This window comes from Mobula birostris, chromosome 11, assembly GCF_030028105.1.
Source record: "Mobula birostris isolate sMobBir1 chromosome 11, sMobBir1.hap1, whole genome shotgun sequence".
NCBI lineage: Eukaryota > Metazoa > Chordata > Chondrichthyes > Myliobatiformes > Myliobatidae > Mobula > Mobula birostris.
The window spans coordinates 60116570-60136514 of record NC_092380.1 but is presented as its reverse complement, the minus strand read 5'-3'; the positions used below and the strand labels follow the sequence as shown (position 1 = coordinate 60136514).

Here is a 19945-nt window from a genome sequence, read left to right as displayed (position 1 = left end):
CTTCCTATCCCTAGCCTCTGTCGGGTAAGTCAGGCCGTATTGCCGTCACCTATTGTTGGTTCTGACCCTTCCTAACCCTTGCCTCCGTCGGGTAAGCCAGGCCGTCTTGTCGTTACCTACAGTTGGTTCTGTTCCTTCCTAACCCTTGCCTCTGTCGGGTAAGCCAGGCCGTCTTTCCGTTACCTATGGTTGGTTCTGTCCCTTCCTAACACTTGCCTCCGTTGGGTAAGCCAGGCCGTCTTGCCGTTACCTGTGGTTGGTTCTGTCCCTTCCTGTCCCTTGCCTCTATCGGGTGGAGACCTGCCCAGGAGAACCATGCCCTGCCCAGGAGGAGACTCCAGCCTCCAGACCAAGCCTTGTCTCCAGTCTCTAGCCTCCTGCCTAGCCTCAAGCCTGAAGTCTCCAGCCTCCTGCCAAACCTCACCTCTAGTCTCTATTCTCAAGCCTGAAGACTCCAGCCTCCTTCCTCCTGCCAAGCCTCGCCTCAAGTCTCCAGCCTCTAGCCTCCTGCCAAGCCTCACCTCAAGTCTCTAGTCTGTAGCCTCTAGCCTCAAGCCTCACCTCAAGTCTCTAGTCTGTAGCCTCTAGCCTCAAGCCTCAACTCTCCAGCCTCCTGCCTCCTGCCAAGTCTTGCCTTAGGTCTCTAGCCTCTAGCCTCAAGCCTTAAGACTCTAGCCTCGTCCTGCCTGCCAGCCAAGCCTCGTCCTTGCCTAGTTCTGGGGTCAGAGCCAGAGGCAAGTCCCAGGTACTGGGTCCTTGTCCAGTCTCTGGTTTGGAGTTCAAGCCGGGCTCCTAGCTCTCTTGTCCAGTCCTGTTTCGGGTTCCCGGTTTTCGTGTCCATGTCATTCCCTCACCCTGTATCCTAGTCCTGTCCCTAGTACTTCAGTATCTGTGTCTTGCACTTGGGTCCGTCCCTAGCCACCTCCTATGATACATTAACCATTTTGCAAATGACCTATTTTCAATACCACCATCAGTAAGGAGTTGCAGGAGCCTGAAGACACACCCTCAACTTTCCAGAAACAGCTTCGTCCCTTTCAGCATCCTATTTGTGAAGAGTAGGCGAAGAGTAAAAGGATAAGATATGAGAGAATAGGACCAATCAAGTTCAGACATCCCACCTCTCCTGGAAGTTCTGGGAGTCTCCCGCATATTAATAGTGGCTCCTTGATGCCCGCAAATTATATACAATGTCCCGAGAATCAGTTTTTTTGAGAGCGAGCGAGCGCGAGAGAGAGAGGGTGTGAGAGAGAACAAGAGAGAGCGAGTACGAGAGCGAGCGAGAGAGAGAGCGTGAGCATGACCACAATAGAGAGAGAGAAAGAGAGAGAGACAGAGCGAGCGTGAGAGCGAGAGAGCGACCACGACAGAGAGAGAGAGAGCGAGAGCGAGAGCGCCATGGCAGAGTGTTCCAAAAAAAGAAAATATAAAATGTACGTTACTCAGACTACCCTAATAGGGGTCAAAAATAATGACAGTGTTGCTCGCTGCACTGTTTGCAACAGGGACTTTTCTATTGCCCATGGTGGGTTAAAATGTAAAAGACAAGTTGAGGTGAGTTTAACAGGTGTCATTCGTTCATTAGCATAGCTAATGTTATTTAAACTAGTTGGCTAGCTGCTAAGGAGCTACTCTATTGCAGACATCCCACCTCTCCTGAAAGGTCCGGGAGTCTCCCTCAAATTGATGGTGCTACCTCTCTGAAATGAGTTTTTGCAGGGTGGGATGTCTGCAAGTGTGACAGTGGAAAAGAGTATATGGAACGGGAGGAGATACCAGAGGTACTTAATGAATACTTTGCTTCACTATGGAAAAGGATATTAGAGAATGTAGGGATGGCTTACAGGGGACCGAAAAGCTTGAGCATATAGTTATTAAGAAAGAGGATGTGCTGGAGATTTTGGAAAGCATTAAGTTGGATAAGTCATCGTGACTGGACGAGATGTACCCCAGGCTACTGTGGGAGGCGAGGGAGGAGATAGCTGAGTCTCTGGTGATGATCTTTGCATCATCAATGGGGACGGGAGAGGTTCCAGAGAGTTGGAGGGTTCCGGATGTTGTTCCCTTATTCAAGAGAGGGGAAAGAAATAGCCTAGGAAATTATAGACCAGTGAGTGTTACTTCAGTGGTTGGTAAGTTGATTGAGAAGATCCTGAGAGGCAGGATTTATGAACATTTGGAGAGGCATAATATGATTAGGAATAGTCAGCATGACTTTGTGAAAATCAGGTGGTGCCTTTCGAGCCTGATTGAATTTTTTGAGGATGTGACTAAACACATTGATGAAGGTAGAGCAGTAGTTGTAATGTATATAGATTTCAGCAAATCATTTGACAAGGGGTATCCCATGCAAGGCTTATTGAGAAAGTAAGGAGGTATGGGATCCAAGGTGACATTGCTTTGTGGATCCAGAACTCGTTTGCCCACAGAAGGCAACCAGTGGTTGTAGACGGGTCATATTCTGCATGCAGGCCGGTGACCAGTGGTGTGCCTCACGGATCTGTTCTGAGACCCTTACAGTTCATGATTTTTATGAATGACCTGGATGAGGAAGTGGAGGGATGGGTTAGTAAATCTGCTGATGACACAAAGGTTGGGGATGTTGTGGATAGTATAGAGGGCTATCAGAGGTTACAGCAGGACATCGATAGAATGTAAAATTGGGCTAAGAAATGGCAGATAGAATTTAACCCAGATAAGTGTGAAGTGGTTCATTTTGGTAGGTCAAATATGATGGCAGAATATAGTATTAATGGTAAGACTCTTGGCAGTGTGAAGGATCAGAGGGTTCTTGGGATCCGAGTCCAAAGGACACTCAAAGCTGCTACGCAGGTTGACTCTGTGGTTAAGTAGGCATATGGTGCATTAGCTTTCATTAACCATGGGACGGAGTTTAGGAGCTGAGAGGTAATGTTGCAGCTATATAGGACCCTGGTCAGACCTCACTTGGAGTATTGTGCTCAGTTCTGGTCGCCTCAGGATGTGGAAACCATAGAAATGGTGCAGAGGAGACTTACAAAGATGTTGCCTGGGGAGCATGCCTTATGAGAATAGGTTGAGTGAACGCGGCCTTTTCTCCTTGGAGCGACGGAGGATGAGTGGTGATCTGATAGAGGTGTTAAAGATGATGAGAGGCATTGATTGTGTGGATAGGCAGAGGCTTTTTCCCAGGGCTAATATGGCTAACTTGAGAGGGCACAGTTTTAAGGTGCTTGGAAGTAGGTACAGAGGAGATGTCAGTGGTAAATTTTTTATACAGAGAGTGGTGAGAGCGTGGAATGGGCTGCCAGCAATGGTGGTGGAGGCAAAAACGATAGGGTTTTATATGAGACTCCTGGATAGATACCTGGAGCTTAGAAAGACAGAGGGCTGTGGGTAACCCTAGGTAATTTACTAAGTAAGGACATGTTCAGCACAGCTTTGTGGGCTGAAGGGCCTGTATTGTTCTGTAGGTTTTCTATGTTTCTATATTTTTATGTTCTTGAGCCCATGAGGGGGATCAGCTATTCTGGATTTGGGTATTGTGCAATGAAGCAGAATTGGTTAGAGATCTTAAGGTAAACGAACTCTGAGGGGCAAGTGATCATAATATGATCAAATTCACCCTGAAATTTGAGAAGGTGAAGCTGTCAGATGTATCAGTATTACAGTGGAACAAAGGGAATTACAGAGGCACGAGAGAGGAATTAGCCTGATTTGATTGGAAAAGAACACTGGCAGGGATGACAGCAGAGCAGCAATGTCTGGAATTTCTGGAAGCAATTTGGAAGGCATAGGATATATACATCCCAAAGAGGAAGAAGTATTCTGAAGGCAAGATGACACAACAGTGGCTAACAAGAGATGTGTTAGGTAACATAAAAGCCAAAGGGAGGGCATACAATTAAGCAAAAATTAGTAGGAAGTTAGAGGATTGAGAGGCTTTTAAAAACCAACAGAAGCCAACTAAATAAATTCATTAAGAAGCTAAGATGGAATATGAAAGTAAGCTAGCAAATAATATTAAAGAAGAAGCCCAAAGTTTCTTCAGATACTTAAAGTGTAAAAGAGAGGTGAGAGTTGATTTTGGACTACTGGAAGATGATGCTGGAGAGTTAGTAATTGGGGACAAGGAAATGGTGGATAAATTGAAAAAGTATTTGGTATCAGTCTTCACTGTGGAAGACACTAGCAGTATGGTGAAGTTCCAGGTGTCAGGGGTCATAAACTAGAAAGAAGGTTCTTGGGAAAATGAAAAGTCTGAAGGTAGATAATTCACCTGGACCAGATGGTGTACACCTCAGGGTTCTGGAAGAGGTGGCTGAAGAGACTGTAGAGGCATTATTAATGACCATTTAATAATCACTAGATTCTGGAATGGTTCTGGAAGACTGGAAGATTGTAAATGTCACTCCATTCCTCAGAAAAGGAGGAAGGCAGAAGAAAGGAAACAATAGGCTAGTTAGTCTGACCTCAGTGGTTGGGAAGATGTTGGAGTCGATTATTGGGGATTGAGGTCTCAGAGTACATGATAAAATAGGCCATAATCAGCATGGCTTCCTCAATGGAAAATCTTGCCTGATAAATCTGTTAGAATTCTTTGAAGAAATAACAAGTAGGATAGGCAAAAGAGAATTGGTTGATATAATATACTAGGATTCTCAGAATGCCTTTGACAAGGTACCACACATGAGGCTGTGTAAAAAGCAATGAGTCCAAGGCATTAGATGAAAGGTATTAGCATGGATAAAGCAGTGGCTGACTGGCAGGAGACAAAAAAATGAGAATAAAGAAAGCCTAGTAGAGATAAAGAAAGTTGCATGTGACTAGTGGTATTCTACAGGCATCTGTGCTGGCATCGATGCTTTTTATGTTATATGTCAATGATTTGGATGATGAAATTGATGGCTTCATTGGAAAGCTTGCAGACATTATGAAGAAAGGTGTGGTAGTTTTGAGGAAGTAGAGGGGCTCCAGAAGGACTTAGGCAGATTAGAAGAATGGGCAAAGAAATGACAGTTGGAATACAATATTTGGAAGTGCGTGGTCATGCACTTCGGTAGAAGAAATGAAAGAGTAGATTACTTTCTAAATGGAGAGAAAATACAAAAAAAATCTGAGGTGCAAAAGGACTTGGGAGCCCTTGTACAGGATTCTCCAAAGTTTAATTTGCAGGTTGAGTCTGAGATGAGGAAGGCAAATGCGATGTTAGCATTCATTTCAAGAAGGCTAATATATGAAAGCAAGGATGTAATGTTGAGACTCTATAAGGCACTGGTGAGACCTCACTTGGAGTACTGTCAGCAGTTTCGGTCCCCTTTTCTTAGAAAGAATATGGTAAAACTGGAGCGGGTTCAAAGAATGTTCACGAAAATTATTCCAGGATTGAATAGCTTGACATATGAAGAGGGTTTGATTGCTGTAGCCCGAGAGTGGTGAATCTGTGGAATTCTTTGCCACAGACAGCTGTGGAGGCCAGATCTTTATGTATCTTTAAGGCTGAGGTTGATAGATTCTTTATTGGTCAGGGCATGAAGGCATAAGGGAACAAGGCAGGAGATTGGGACTGAGAGAGAAAATTGGATCAGCCATGATGAAATGGCAGAGCAGACTTGATGGACCCAAATGGCCTAATTCTGCTCCTATATCCTATGGTCTTATGGTCTCAGCTCCAGTATGTAAATGATTGAGAGGTTTCTGAAATTCCGACATCATAAAATTCACTGGTGTCCTCTTATCTATTCTACTACTTATTCTCAGAGAACTGCAGAATATTGGTTTAATATGTGTCCGTTCCTAATTCCATGCTGATTCTGCTCAATCTTATCGTTTTCACGGTGTTCTGCTGTTACTTCCTAATCACAGATTCTAGTATTTTCCCTCCTACTGATGGTTGTGGAACAGATTACTGATTACCCATTGCGGTAACTTCTACTTTGAAAAAGGCACACTCGACAACTTCATGCCAAAGAAACATCTTTATCTCGAACTTCAAAACGTTATGTATATACAGAGGGTTTCATAACCCGTACAGCATGGCGGGGACATAAGTGTTGCATGTGCGCGTAATTAAAAGTAAGTTAATACCAATTAGGATATCGGGGGGGGGGGTCTACTTCCGTTTTTGTCTCCCTTCAATACTGGAACAATGGGAGCCACCCACCTTGAAAACCTGATGGGCTCAATCATGCCCAGCCTCTGTAAACGTTCCAGCTCCTCCTTGACTTTGCCTTTCATGGCATAGGGCACCGACCTGGGCTTTAAGAAACATGGTGTAGCCTCAGGGTCGACATGGAGTTTCACTGTCACACCCTTCAGTGTTCCCAGCTCGTCCCTGAAAACGTCACTGTACCGCTGCAGAATGTCCTCCGTCGTGTGTGCATACTTAATTTCATGCCAGTTTAGCCAGATTTTGCAAAGCCAATCGCGACCCAAAAGACTGGGTCCCCTGCCCTTAGCTATCACTAGCCTGGCTTCAGCCTTCTGACCCCTGGCTGAAATGTCCATATATAATACCCCTAAATGAGGTATGGGCTGCCCCGTATAGGTCCTAAGTTTGAGCTTTGACGGTCTAATGGGAGGCAGGTTGGACCCCCATGACTCCTCACTAATGACCGATGCAGTAGCCCCTGAATCAATCTCAAACTTAATGTCCTTTCCCCTGACAGTGACTGTGGCATAATATGGTTCAGGTGGTTCCTCATCTATTTCCACTCCAAACATGTTGTAGGCACACGCTGACTCTTCATCTGCATCTTCTAGATGGTGTGTGGCTGCCTGAGCCTGTTGAGCTTTCCCCTGCCCAGGCTTAATCTTACCCTTTGAACTTCTGCACTTGTTAGCTAAATGTCCCTTTTTGCTACAAGCATGGCAGACAGTGTCTTTGAATTTGCAATTACTTGCATAGTGCGTCCCTCCACACCGGAAACATTCCACCCACTTTGCCTGTTTACCAGTCTCCCTCCTGACTTGGTGCACTGCCGCTGACTGTGACCCGATATCCTTAACATTTTTAGCAGCCATCTCCATGCCTTGGGCAATCTCTTAGGCTTTCTTGAAAGTCAACGGTGGAGTTTCCCCTAACAGGTGGCATTGTATGTTGGTACTTCTAATGTCGCGTACCAATCAATCACGGAACATATCTTCCAACACCGCACCAAAATCACAATGCTCCGACAGCTGCCGAAGCTCGGTCACAAAATTAGCCACAGACTGACCGTGCTTCCTGAAACGGCTGTGAAACTTGCACCGTTGGACAATCACAGAAGGTCTTGGATTGAAATGGTTCCCCATGAGTTTCACCAGTTCGTCAAATGGAATTTCCCTTGGTTTCCGCGGTGCGGCGAAATTCCTTATTAGCTTGTAAGTCTTTGCCCCACACACACTCAGGAGAATAGAGTGCTTCTTAGCCTCCTCCGTAATTCCATTAGCACAGAAAAAGTGTCCCAACCTCTCCTCATACTCCAGCCAGTCCTCGGCTTCTTCCAGGAATTCACAGATAGTTCCAAACGTAGCCATACTGAACGCGAAAGCTCCCATTTGAAAAACATGCCGACACGTTCACAAAATCAGTTCACCTCGTTGCCAAAAATATGTGGTAACTTCTACTTTGAAAAAGGCACACTCGACAACTTCATGCCAAAGAAACAACTTTATCTCGAACTTCAAAATGTTACGTATATACAGAGGGTTTCACAACCCGTACGGCATGGCGGGGACACTATGTACTGAGAGCCACCGGAAGAACAAAAACGGAAGTAGACCCCCCCACACCCCGATATCCTAATTAGTATTAATTTGCTTTTAATTACGTTCACATTATAACACCCATTGTCTCTCATTTTCTCTCCCCCTTCTGCTAAATACTGGGCAAAGATTTGCTGTTCACTACTTCATTTCCAGAATCTGGAATATGATAGCTGGAGCATTCATGACCTCTAATACTGCTGTTTTCAAATTTCTGGGATTTGAAAATATCTGCTGGTGGGACTCAGAGTGCCATGCAGCATCTGTTGAGGTGCTTAAAGGGATGGTCGATGTCTGAAGGCCAGTGCAGGGTGTGGTGACACAGGGAGTTCCTCCAGCAGTTTGGTTACTGCTCTAGATGCAAGTCTCTTGTGTCTCCAGTCCTTGGGATTTAATGGTTTCTCTAGAACTCCTGGATAAAATTTCACTGTTCCTCATTGATTCTGAGCCATTACTCCTCGAGTGTCGCTGACAGGGTGTACACTTCTGTGAAGGCAGACACAAACTGTTGCTGAACTCTGTAATTTTCCATTTTTTCTATGGCCTGTCATCACATCTCAGGTTCTTGTGCAGAAAGGATATTTCAGTTTTATCATATGCGAATAATACACTGTTTTGTCTTCAACACATAGTTGTAAATAACAACAACTCTGAAGAATACAAATGCAGGAATGGAGTGATTAGAACTGGGAGATCAATCAGAGCTGAAGGCTGAAATTGGCATAAATTATTCTATCAAAGCTATGGTGGAATCAAGAGAGTGCAGAGTCCTGAACGTGGACTGCACGCACTGGAGTAGATGGGCAAAGAGATGAAGGAGGACAAGTGACATACAATTACAGCTGCAACAAAGATAATTTTTGCTGTTCATAATCATGGAGCTGTGTCCAGGATAGAAACCAATTAAAAACTCAAATGGAGAAGCTTCATTGCTCATTAAGAGGCTTGACCATGGAGAGAAGTTGGGTTTAGATCAAGAGACATAGCTTAGCAATATCAGATTGAGTTGATTTGTTTTGTAGAGAGGGGTGATGTGAAGTGTGAATTTTCATGGGATGGATGTAGGAGTAAAAATGACAGTATTTATTTGAAAGGAAAACGTTGAGTGAAAAAAGTGGAAATATTAGAACTAAATGCTTAGTTAAAAGACAAAATTCAAGTCATAAGACACTAATATGTTAAAACATTTAATGCCAGCCAACTCCTCAGGCAACTGGCTTATGTTATATTTCTACTAAGTTAACAATTGCAATTATGTCCAGAAAACGTGAGCAGTTTCTGGACACTTTACACTAAAATGTTAAAATATTTTCATCAATCCACTCCACAGGACCTTATACAGCAATATCTGGAATGAGAGAATTGTGGTGGACTGAATATGAAAGCAGAAGAATAAAATCAAGGTGTTTATTTCTAAATTGCTCTTTGGAATTGAGAATGGATCTTTCACTTACGGGTGAACTGAGGTATTGATACAACGTCACTCAATATATTTCCCCGAACAACAGTGGCCACAGAAATGGTGTAGTTGGTTCCAGAAGTAAGGTTCAAAATTACTATTGAAGTTGTATTTACTGTTTCTGACATTTTTGCAGAACCACTATCATAAGTGACATTGAAGGAATAACTTCCATCTTCCAGATCTGAAGGTGCACCCCAGTTTAATGAGATGCAACTAATGCTGAAGGTGGTCACAGTGATAGCTCCAGGAGCAGTGGGAACTGTGTGGGATTAAAAAATAGAGCAAATTATTCTCTCCTACATGGAATTTTGTTTTGACTTATTAATTATGCCTTTGAAAAACTTAATCATAAATTTTTATGTTAAATATGTTTTGTGAATCTGGGTTGTGACCAACGAGAAGAAAAGACAATTAAGTTTGCAAGAAATAATGAAGGCCTAAAAAAAGAGGGGGGAATTGAAACTAAGTTATTCAGATGGGAGCCAAGAGAAAATGGTTTTGCGGACGTTCTTGCTTAAAAGATCTGAAAATTTAAGGGGACTTTTCTCAGGTTTCCTGTCCAATTAGGCAATGATGCAAACTCCATGGAAGGATTGGTGCAAACTGACTCAGATATCAGAGAATGAGTTGGGTTTTATTAAAGGTGTAATCTCCTGCTGGCTTACAAAAAATGCTGTAAATGACTTTAACTCCTGGGACTGACTCACCCTATCTCTTTTAATCTCTTCACAGATGCTGCCTGACCTGCCCAGTATTTCCTGCATTTATTTAACTTTAATTTAAAGTTAACTGCAAGTGTCAACGTTTGACATGCAAGTAAAAAATATCAGATAATTACAAGAAATCTTCATCTGGAGAATGATCATTGCTGAAATGACCATTCTTAGCTGACCATGAAAAGGTGATGGTCAGTTAACTCTTGTACTTGTTTTAATTCATTTCTGTGGATTTTTAAATAATTCAGAGGGGAATAACATAACATAAACAAATGTGGTTAGGTTACTGAATGTATAATCTAGGTGTATGGACTGATGATTTGGCAAACAGAATTCAGTTCCGAAAGTGTTTTTTTAAATGAAAATATGTTGATTATATATATTTGGAATAAAATAAAACCAGCATCAGTATTGATGATCACGCAGCATCCTGATTTAACACTAAACCAGAATAATGCCCCATTAGGAAAGAGTTCTGCATTGCTACACAATTTGGACAATGTGCAGCTCTGGATCTGCAGCAATGTGCTTGACTTAAATGTACAGCAGGTCACTTGGTTGATACAAACTAGCATGATAAGCAAGAAAGAGAAACAAACAGACCATGCAGATTGATAATAGCATTAAATTCATGTATGATAAAAACAAATTAAGTCCAGTCCAACTTGACTTGCTAATTTGTCTTCACTAACATTAGCAAAATTAGAAGAGATACCAAATCCACAAAGGAACTCAGTCATTCTCAGAAGATAACACTGCAGGCGCTCAGTTCTCAGCTACTCTATGTAGCAGCCAAATGGCAGGAACATTTCATTATTGGAGGTGACACATCTTCCAGAGAGTGTAACCCTGTGTGTCCTTAGCACTGACAGAGGACCCAAGAAATCTCATGGCATCTGGTGAAATGCAAGCAATGAAACGTCCTGCTGACTACATTAAGATCTCTCCATCAGCCAATGTACTACCTGTCAAGTTAAATATCAAGGTAGAAAAATGCTTGTGTGAAGGTTATAGAAACAGAGAACAACATCTAGAGGGGAATGAAAAGAAATCAGTTATAATTGAGATATAGAACACAATTCCCTGGCATTACAACTGGGATATTGGGAACATGTATTTTTTTTTGATGAATGTAGTGGCAGATTTGACCGAAAGATTCTTATGGACTGCTCTTATTTCTTAGATTTTCAATTCTTTATGTCTGGTTTTTGAATTGTAATCTAGTGGCAACCCTTATTTTACAGTTTCATTCTTGTGTCTCTTTCAGTATTTAATACAGTACTAGTACCCTGATTCAAGCAAAAGAGACTTGATCAGACTAGATCCATAACTCATCAGACAAACATTGTTAACAATTTTCTGTCAATCGATCTGAAGGGACAATGAACTGGATAGTAAGAATGACAAAGGAATTCTCAAATTAATGGTATTCTAGTGAAGAGTTGAACCTGTCAAGTTATTTATTGAATAAACTGTAGCATTGTTAACTTTTATTTGCATTGAAATTGTTTTACACACCTATGCCAAAGCTTTTCCATTCTAAATATAGAGTAAAGAATTTTCTCGAGGAAAGCAGTAATTTACAAAGTGCTCTTGTTTTAAGAATCAAGTTGGAAACATGAAAATATAGATATTTCTTACTACACTTACGTGTCATGTGATTAATCTCCTCAATGCGACTCGCCAGGTTCCTGGGTCCAAGGGTGGCCACAGAAATTGTGTATTCTGTAGCAGAGCTAAGATTTGAAATTGTGGTGAAGCTTGACTGTTCGACAATAGACCTTGTAGAAGAACCGTCACTGTAGGTTATGTTGAAGGAGTAACTTCCATCATCCATATCAGCAGGTGCTCCCCAGTTTAATGAGATGAAATTGGTACTGAAGTTCAACACCTGGATAGTACCAGGTGGGCTTGGAACTGAATGAGGAAAGAAAGTGTACAGTTGTTTTGAACAGCACCAATATACAGAGATTTCTTTTGAGCTTTTGATATTCTTGGTTATTATTTCTCGATTGGAAACACTTTCCGATATGAAACACTACTTGAGGATCAGAGTAGAGGAAGATCAACAAAATTATTTCTGCATATGTCAGTAGCTAAAAATTTCCAAGTGTTCTGAGATATTTTTCCACATTATTTTGCTTAGAAGTGCGGCAACAACTTAAGGTGGCTGAGACAAAAGGCTGGTATCAGAATACCAAAACAGGAAAGTGGAAACATGGAAATATTGTGAGAGTGGACATGACAGAAATGTTAATTGCAATCGATTATCAATACTCTAACCTTTGATGCAGATTAACATCTGATTCTCTGTGTATATTTGTTTGATTTGTTAGGATTCAAATAAAACAAAGATTAGCTGTTTCGACCTAACTGTCATCTTCAGACAATGCAGTGAACAATGAGTACTGTAATTAACTTAAAAACAAATGAATCAATGTGTTCAATCGCAGTTCAAGAAACCGTACCAACATAAATTAAAAAGATGATATTCCTTATTAAAATACCCAGTAAGAAACCTCACTAATAACTGACTTTCAGTAAATGTAGCAGTGTAGAAAATTTATAGTTCCTGACATTATGCTAATAATCACACTTCAAAAGCATCTCATTGAGTGTCAAGTATTAGAACATCACAGGGTAGTAAAACATAATCAATATTTTCAACTTGTTCTTCTTGGGAAACATCCCCTTTTGCAATAATTAAATATTGAATCTGGGTCAAACAACATGTGTTAGTGAAATGCTAGATATCAAATTACTTAATCATATTGATTTCACATCCCAAACTTGGCAATCAATGCTTAAGAACGTGTTCCACATTTATCATTTCTAACACAAAAAATGCAATTAAAAGTGTTGTTCACACTTTGCACATACCCGTTATACCCTGTACATTGGCAGAGGTAACATTGAAAGGTCCACTGCTTGTAATCACTGTAATGTTGTACACTCGACCAGGTCGAAGATCAGCGAAAGTTAAAGATGTGGAATTTGTACTGTTGACTTTTCGTACTGATGTATTTTTCACATCTTGAAGAGTGATAAAGAACACCTCCACGTTTCCAGGTGGTGGAATCCAGGACACAAACAATCTATCCACTGTTCCATTGCTGCTGACACTGATGTTTTCTTCTGGTATCCGTGTGGGTTCTGTGGGATAAAAAAAATGATGGGATTTTCCAGGAGGATTCAGGCACCAAATGTAATGTGGTGTAAGGTGAGTAATGTTCATCACAGAATAGGAACATAGAAATATCTCAGCAGATGAGAGTGGTATTCAAGTATTGAATCGTGTTTGAACTGATGAGGAGGAATTACAAGTATTGTATAATTAATAAAGCTCAAAACCTGATAGAAACAAAATCAGGAAATTGCAACAGATTAAGCAGCATCTGTGGAGAGAACAACTGAGGTCAAAGTGAAAGATGAACTGCTTCCCTCAAACTATCTTTGAGCTTCACTGTAATAGTGTAAGAAACGAAAGAGTGAGAGCCCAGAGCAGGAATGGGCCAGAAATTAAAGTGACACACATTTTCTGTAGATTGAGTAGTGGTGTTCAGAAATTTGCTTTTGGGTTCTTCAGTGGAAATTTATATTTATACAATTTACTATAGAGAGATGATACCTTCTGCGGTACTTACTTGTGTAGCTGGATACTTCTCTGGAATCAGACTGGACATTGGCTACAAGTGTGATAACAGTGAATGTGTAGTTGGTTCCAGCGATCAGATTGTTCACATTCGTATTTTCAAATTGTACAGTTTCATTTTGAATGGTAATGGTAGGTACTGAACTTCCTTTTGTCACTACCAGATAGCGATAGTCATCTTTATATCCTATTGGTTGCTTCCAATTCAGTGTTATGGAGTTGGTGCCAACTTCGCCGACTTGTAGGCTGTTCACTACGTTCGGTTCTGTTGGGGGAAGTAAGTTAATTTTGTTGATTATTTTTGAAAACCAATTACTTTTGATAAGTATATTTTATAAACTGAGAATAGCTCAGATTTGATGGCTAATGTAAAACAGATGGTGATAAGTTTTCACTGTACTTCTGCTTCCAAACCCATTTTCATGGGCACTAGTCTCCCCAGTATTGAGGACATCTTCAAAAGACTGTGCCTCAGAAAGCTGGCATCCAAAATTAAGGACATTATCCTTTTTGGACGTGTCTTCTTCTCATTACCAACATCAGTGAGGAGTTGCAGGAGCCTGAAGTCACACCCTGAACTTTCCAGAAACAGCTTTGTCCTTTTCAGCATCAGATTTCTGAATGGTCCATGAACCCATGAACACAACCTCCCTATTCCTCTTTTGTACTATTTATTTAATGGAACTTACAGAAATTTTTTATGTCTCTGACCATTCTGCTGACACAAAACAACAAATTTGAAACATATGTCAATGACAATAAACCTAATTCTGATTCTGAGCTGTGATCTCAAAGCTGTGATCATAAAGGCATACTTGTATTGCACAACTAATGCTCTTCTTAGCTACTTTCTATACCATGGCCAAGGTAGTGTTCCTGAAAGACAGAGACTATACTATGTGCCTTGTTTCACAAACGGTCTCTTGAAAGTACAGGTCAACCAGATCGCTAATTGTAAATGCAAAGGGTGATTGAATTTCCCCATGCACCCCGACTACACTCAGGCACATGTTGAAGTAATACTGGAACAAGGTTATCAGGGAGGTCTCTTGTGTAGCCACTCTGATTTTCAGTGCCAAGAATATATCTTAATTTAATAAGGTGGGTCAAGCTGAGTTTTTACAGCTTAAGACTTATTACATTTCTAACCTTTATATTTCTTACATACTTCATACTTTATTGTCGCCAAACAATTGATACTAGAACGTACAATCATCACAGCGATATTTGATTCTACGCTTCCCGCTCCCTGGATTACAAATACTAAATATTAAAAATAGTAAAAATTTGTAAATATAAAAATTTAAATTATAAATTATGAATAGAAAATAGAAAAATGGAAAGTAAGGTAGTGCAAAAAAACCGAGAGGCAGGTCCGGATATTTGGAGGGTACGGCCCAGATCCGAGTCAGGATCCGTTCAGCAGTCTTATCGCAATTGGAAAGAAGCTGTTCCCAAATCTGGCCGTATGAGTCTTCAAACTCCTGAGCCTTCTCCCAGAGGGAAGAGGGACAAAAAGTGTGTTAGCTGGGTAGGTCGTGTCCTTGATTATCCTGGCAGCAATGCTCTGACAGCGTGCGGTGTAAAGTGAGTCCAAGGATGGAAGATTGGTTTGTGTGATGTGCTGCGCCGTGTTCACGATCTTCTGCAGCTTCTTTCGGTCTTGGATAGGACAACTTCCATACCAGGTTTTGACGCACCCTAGAAGAATGCTTTCTATGGTGCATCTATAAAAATTAGTGAGGGTTTTAGGGGACAGGCCAAATTTCTTTAGTTTTCTCAGGAAGTAAAAGTGCTGGTGGGCCTTCTTGGCAGTGAACTCTGCTTGGTTGGACCAAGTCAGGTCATTTGTGATATTGACCCGAGGAACTTAAAGCTTTTGACCTGTTCCACTTGCGCACCACCGATGTAAATTGGGTCATGCGGTCCGCTATTCTTTCTGAAGTCAACAACCAATTCCTTCGTCTTGCTGATGTTGAGGGATAGGTTATTGTCTTCGCACCATGCCACCAGGTTCTTAATTTCCTCTCTGTACTCAAACTCATCATTACCGGAGATATAGCCTACAATTGTTGTGTCATCAGCAAACTTATATATTGAATTTGATGGAATCTTGGCTACACAATCATGAGTGTACAGTGAGTACAGCAGGCGGCTGAGTACACAGTCTTGTGGGGCACCGGTGCTCAGACTGATTGTAGAGGAGAGCTCGTCCCCTATTTTTATAGCCTGGCTCCTGTCTGTGAGGAAGTTGAAGATCCAGCTGCAGATCTGAGTGCTAAGGCCCAGGTTCTGGAGCTTAGGAATCAGTTTATTTGGAATGATGGTATTAGAGGCAGAGCTGTAGTCAATGAAAAGGAGTCTTATGTATGCATCTTTATTCCCCAGGTGTTCTAAGGAGGAATGTAGGGCCAGAGAGGTGGCATCTGCCGTTGACCTGTTGCTCCAGTAGGCGAATTGCAAAGCATCGAGGTTGACTGGTGGGCTGTGGTTGATGTGTGCCATAACCAATCTCTCGAAGCACTTCATAGTAATTGATGTCAGAGCCACAGGTCGATAGTCATTCAGGCATGCCTACCTTGCTCCTCTTTGGCACTGGGATTATCGTTCCCTTCTTAAAACATGAGGGAATCTTAGACTGAAGCAACAAGCAGTTGAAGATGTCAGCAAACACTTCAGCTAGCTCGCTTGCACAGGCCCAGAGAGCCCAATCTGGGCCCGTCGCCTTCCTTGGATTTATCTTCAGGAAGGCCCTTCTAACGTCCTCCATGGTGACGATGAATCTCGATGCCACCAGTTCTGGTTCATCTGGAGGGAGCTGGACGCTCCTCTTCTGTTCGAATCTTGCATAGAATACGTTAAGTTCATCAGGAAGAGCAGCGCCACGGTTATTGATATTCCCAGCCTTTTCTTTGCGCCCAGTGATCTCATTTAGACCCTGCCACAGTCTACTGGCATCCCTCTGGTTAGCCTAGGCTTCCAGCTTGGCTCGATATTGCTTCCAGGAGGAATTCTGCAGATGCTGGAAATTCAACCAACACACATCAAAATTTCTGGTGAACGCAGCAGGCCAGGCAGCATCTCTAGAAAGAGGTACAGTCGACGTTTCAGGCTGAGACCCTTTGTCAGGACTAACTGAAGGAAGATCTAGTAAGAGATTTGAAAGTGGGAGGGGGAGGGGGAGATCCAAAATGATAGGAGAAGACAGGAGGGGGAGGGATGGAGCCAAGAGCTGGACAGGTGATTGGCAAAGGGGATACGAGAGGATCATGGGACAGGAGGCCCAGGGAGAAGGAAAAGTTGGGGGGGGGGAACCCAGAGGATGGGCAAGGGGTATAGTCAGTGGAGCAGAGGGAGAAAAAGGAGAGTGAGAGAAAGAATGTATGTATATAAATAAATAATGGATGGGGTACGAGGTGGAGGTGGAGCATTAGCGGAAGTTAGAGAAGTCAATGTTCATGCATCAGGTTGGAGGCCATCCGGATGGAATATAAGGTGTTGTTCCTCCAACTTGAGAGTGGCTTCATCTTTATATTCGAAAGCAGGATCTCCCAGTGACCACACAGAAAGCAGGATCTCCCAGTGGCCATACATGTTAATTCCACATCCCATTTCCATTCTGACATGTCTATCCACGGCCTCCTCTACTGTAAAGATGAAGTCACACTCAAGTTGGAGGATCAACACCTTATATTCTGTCTGGGTAGCCTCCAACCTGATGGCATGAATGTTGACTTCTCTAACTTCCGCTAATGCCCCACCTCCCCCTCGCACCCCATCTGTTATTTATTTATATACACACATTCTTTCTCTCACTCTCCTTTTTCTCCCTCTGTCCCTCTGACTATACCCCTTGCCCATCCTCTGGGTATTCCTCCCCCCTTTTCCTTCTCCCTGGGCCTCCTGTCCCATGATCCTCTCATATCCCTTTTGCCAATCACCTGTCCAGCTCTTGGCCCCATCCCTCCCCCTCCTGTCTTCTCCTATCATTTTGGATCTCCCCCTCCCCCTCCCACTTTCAAATCTCTTACTAGCTCTTCCTTCAGTTAGTCCTGATGAAGGGTCTCGGCTTGAAACGTCGACTGTACCTCTTCCTAGAGATGCTGCCTGGCCTGCTGTGTTCACCAGCAACTTTGGTGTGTGTTGCTCGATATTGCTTCTTGGCACCCTTAATGGCTTTCCAGAGTTCACGCCTGGATTCCGTGTAACAATTGGTATCCCTGGACCTAAAAGCCGCAGCTCTAGCCTTTAAAAGGGACTTGACCCCATTATTCATCCAAGGTTTCCGGTTAGGGTATACCCGGATCGTCTTGCGAGACACATAGTCCTCCGTGCATTTCCAAATAAACTCCGTGACAGCTGAGGCATACTCAGCGAGGTTAGCTACCGAGTCCTTGAATACTAACCAGTCCACCAATTCAAAGCAGTCACGGAGGACCTCATCCATTTCCTCTGTCCAACTCAACACTACTTTTGACACCATGACCTCCCTCTTCAGTTTCTGTTTGTAAGCCAAGAGGAGGAGTACGGCCTGATGGTCCAATTTTCCGAAGTGAGGTTGTGCGATGGAACGGTAGGCATCCTTGACTGCTGTGTAGCAGTGGTCAAGTATATTCGGGTCTCTAGTGGAGCAGGAGACATGTTGGGATAACTTCGGCAATGCCTTTCTGAGGTTGGCCTGGTTAAAGTCCCCGGCTGTAATGAGCAAAGCCTCCGGATACCTGGTCTCATATTCACTGATGTTGGCATACAGTATGTTCAAAGCACACTCCACATCCGCCTGGGGGGGAATGTAGACCGCTGTCAGTATGACCGAGGTGAATTCCCGTGGCAGATAGTAGGGACGACACTTCACCGACAGGTGTTCCAGGTCCGGGCTGCAGGAGCTTGTCAGTGCCACTGTGTCCGAGCACCACGCAATGTTGATCAGTAGGCAGACACCACCTCCCCTCATCTTGCCCAAAGACGCCATGCAGTCCATCCGATGGATTGAAAATCCTTCTGGTCGGATGGCACAGTCGGGGGTGGCAGGGGAGAGCCAGGTCTCAGTGAAACAGAATACACAGCAGTTCTGCATCTCCCTGCAGTAGGTGAGTCTCCCTTTAAGATCTTCCACTTTTTTCTCTATGGCTTGCATATTAGCTAGTAGGATGGTGGGCATCGGGACCCTGAGGATCCTCAGCTTCAATCTGACCAGCAGCCCAGCTCTTTTCCCACGCTTCCTCCGTAAATAGTGCATCTTTCCAGGCTTCCATTGATGCAGTGTGTTGTTGTCAGCTCTTTGAGGTAGGTGGATGCGTCTCGCGGGGATCGATTGGCTGGTCGCATTGTTGGACACTCCGGGTCGGGCCGAGTAACGGCGGAGGCTCCGCTGCCACTTCCAGCTGCCGGGGTCCCGGGCTGTCGATGGGGTCGAGCCCCAAAGCTGACACTTAATCCTGAATGGCCAGGCTTCTGGCTGAAATAGGTCCATAAACCGAGTCACGGTTGTGGAGGCCTCCACTCCAGCCGAGCCTCGGGCTGTGGATGGCCACCAACGGGGCTTTATGGTGGTCACTCCAGGGAAGTGTCTGGGGCACCTTGAGGTCACCACCATCTCTTCTGTGTGGTTGTCTGCTCCGGAGAGGTGTTGGTCAGAATGGGCCGCATCTCCAAGCACTCCGGCACGGTAGCAGACCACGGGTCTCCGGGAACGTGGTGGGCTTCACTGGTCGGATCCAGGTGCGGTCCGGAGTTTAAGAAGCAGTTCTGGCGCAGTGGTCTCCAGCTGGGTCAGTAGCTTCGCCAGGGTCTTGTTCATCTTGACCTTGCTAGGTTGGAGGTTTAGAAGGATTTCTCAGGTATAGGATAGTGGAGATGGCAGTTTGCTTCCCTTGCTGGATCTAGTCGGTAGATTGGCTGGTGGAGAGAGCATGTTTGAGATCCGGTGAAATACATCCATCCCAAATTGGTACCACTTCATTTTTATCAACCTTCAATGGAGTGAGATGCACCTACAGCCAAAAGGCACACTTTGTGCTGAGTTAAACTTATGTAGATCAAGCTTATTGTAAGAACACCAAGGGAGTTTTCTTTTTTCCCCCAGATGTTCTGATGTCCTCACTTGCAGACCCCAATCAGTTTGGATTGGCAACAAAATCTCCATCAACACAGGTATGCTCCAAGACAGTGTGACTAGCTCCCTGCTCTACTTCCTTTATACTTATGAGTGTTAGCCACTATGAACAAAGTACTGCAGTGCATTTATTTTCTTAGATGTTTGTGATGATTCAGCATGTCACCCAAAACTTCCAGAAACTTCTACGAGTGTGTGTTGGAGAGTGTATTGCCAGGTTGCATCACAGCCTGGTATGAAAACACCAAAGCTATTGTAAGGAGAATCCTCCAGAA

At 43.3% G+C, this 19945-nt stretch overlaps 1 protein-coding gene across 1 annotated transcript in view; it reads right to left on the bottom strand.

Annotated features, from left to right (window-relative positions):
• Positions 1–19945, bottom strand: part of ptprja (protein tyrosine phosphatase receptor type Ja) — a 261500-nt gene that overhangs the window by 118116 nt on the left and 123439 nt on the right. The window contains exons 5-8 of the mRNA XM_072272290.1: positions 13548–13820; positions 12784–13056; positions 11554–11820; positions 9180–9446 (exon numbers count right to left, since the gene is read on the bottom strand). Coding sequence (XP_072128391.1) covers positions 9180–9446; positions 11554–11820; positions 12784–13056; positions 13548–13820 — 1080 coding nt within the window. The remainder of the gene's footprint in view (positions 1–9179; positions 9447–11553; positions 11821–12783; positions 13057–13547; positions 13821–19945) is intronic.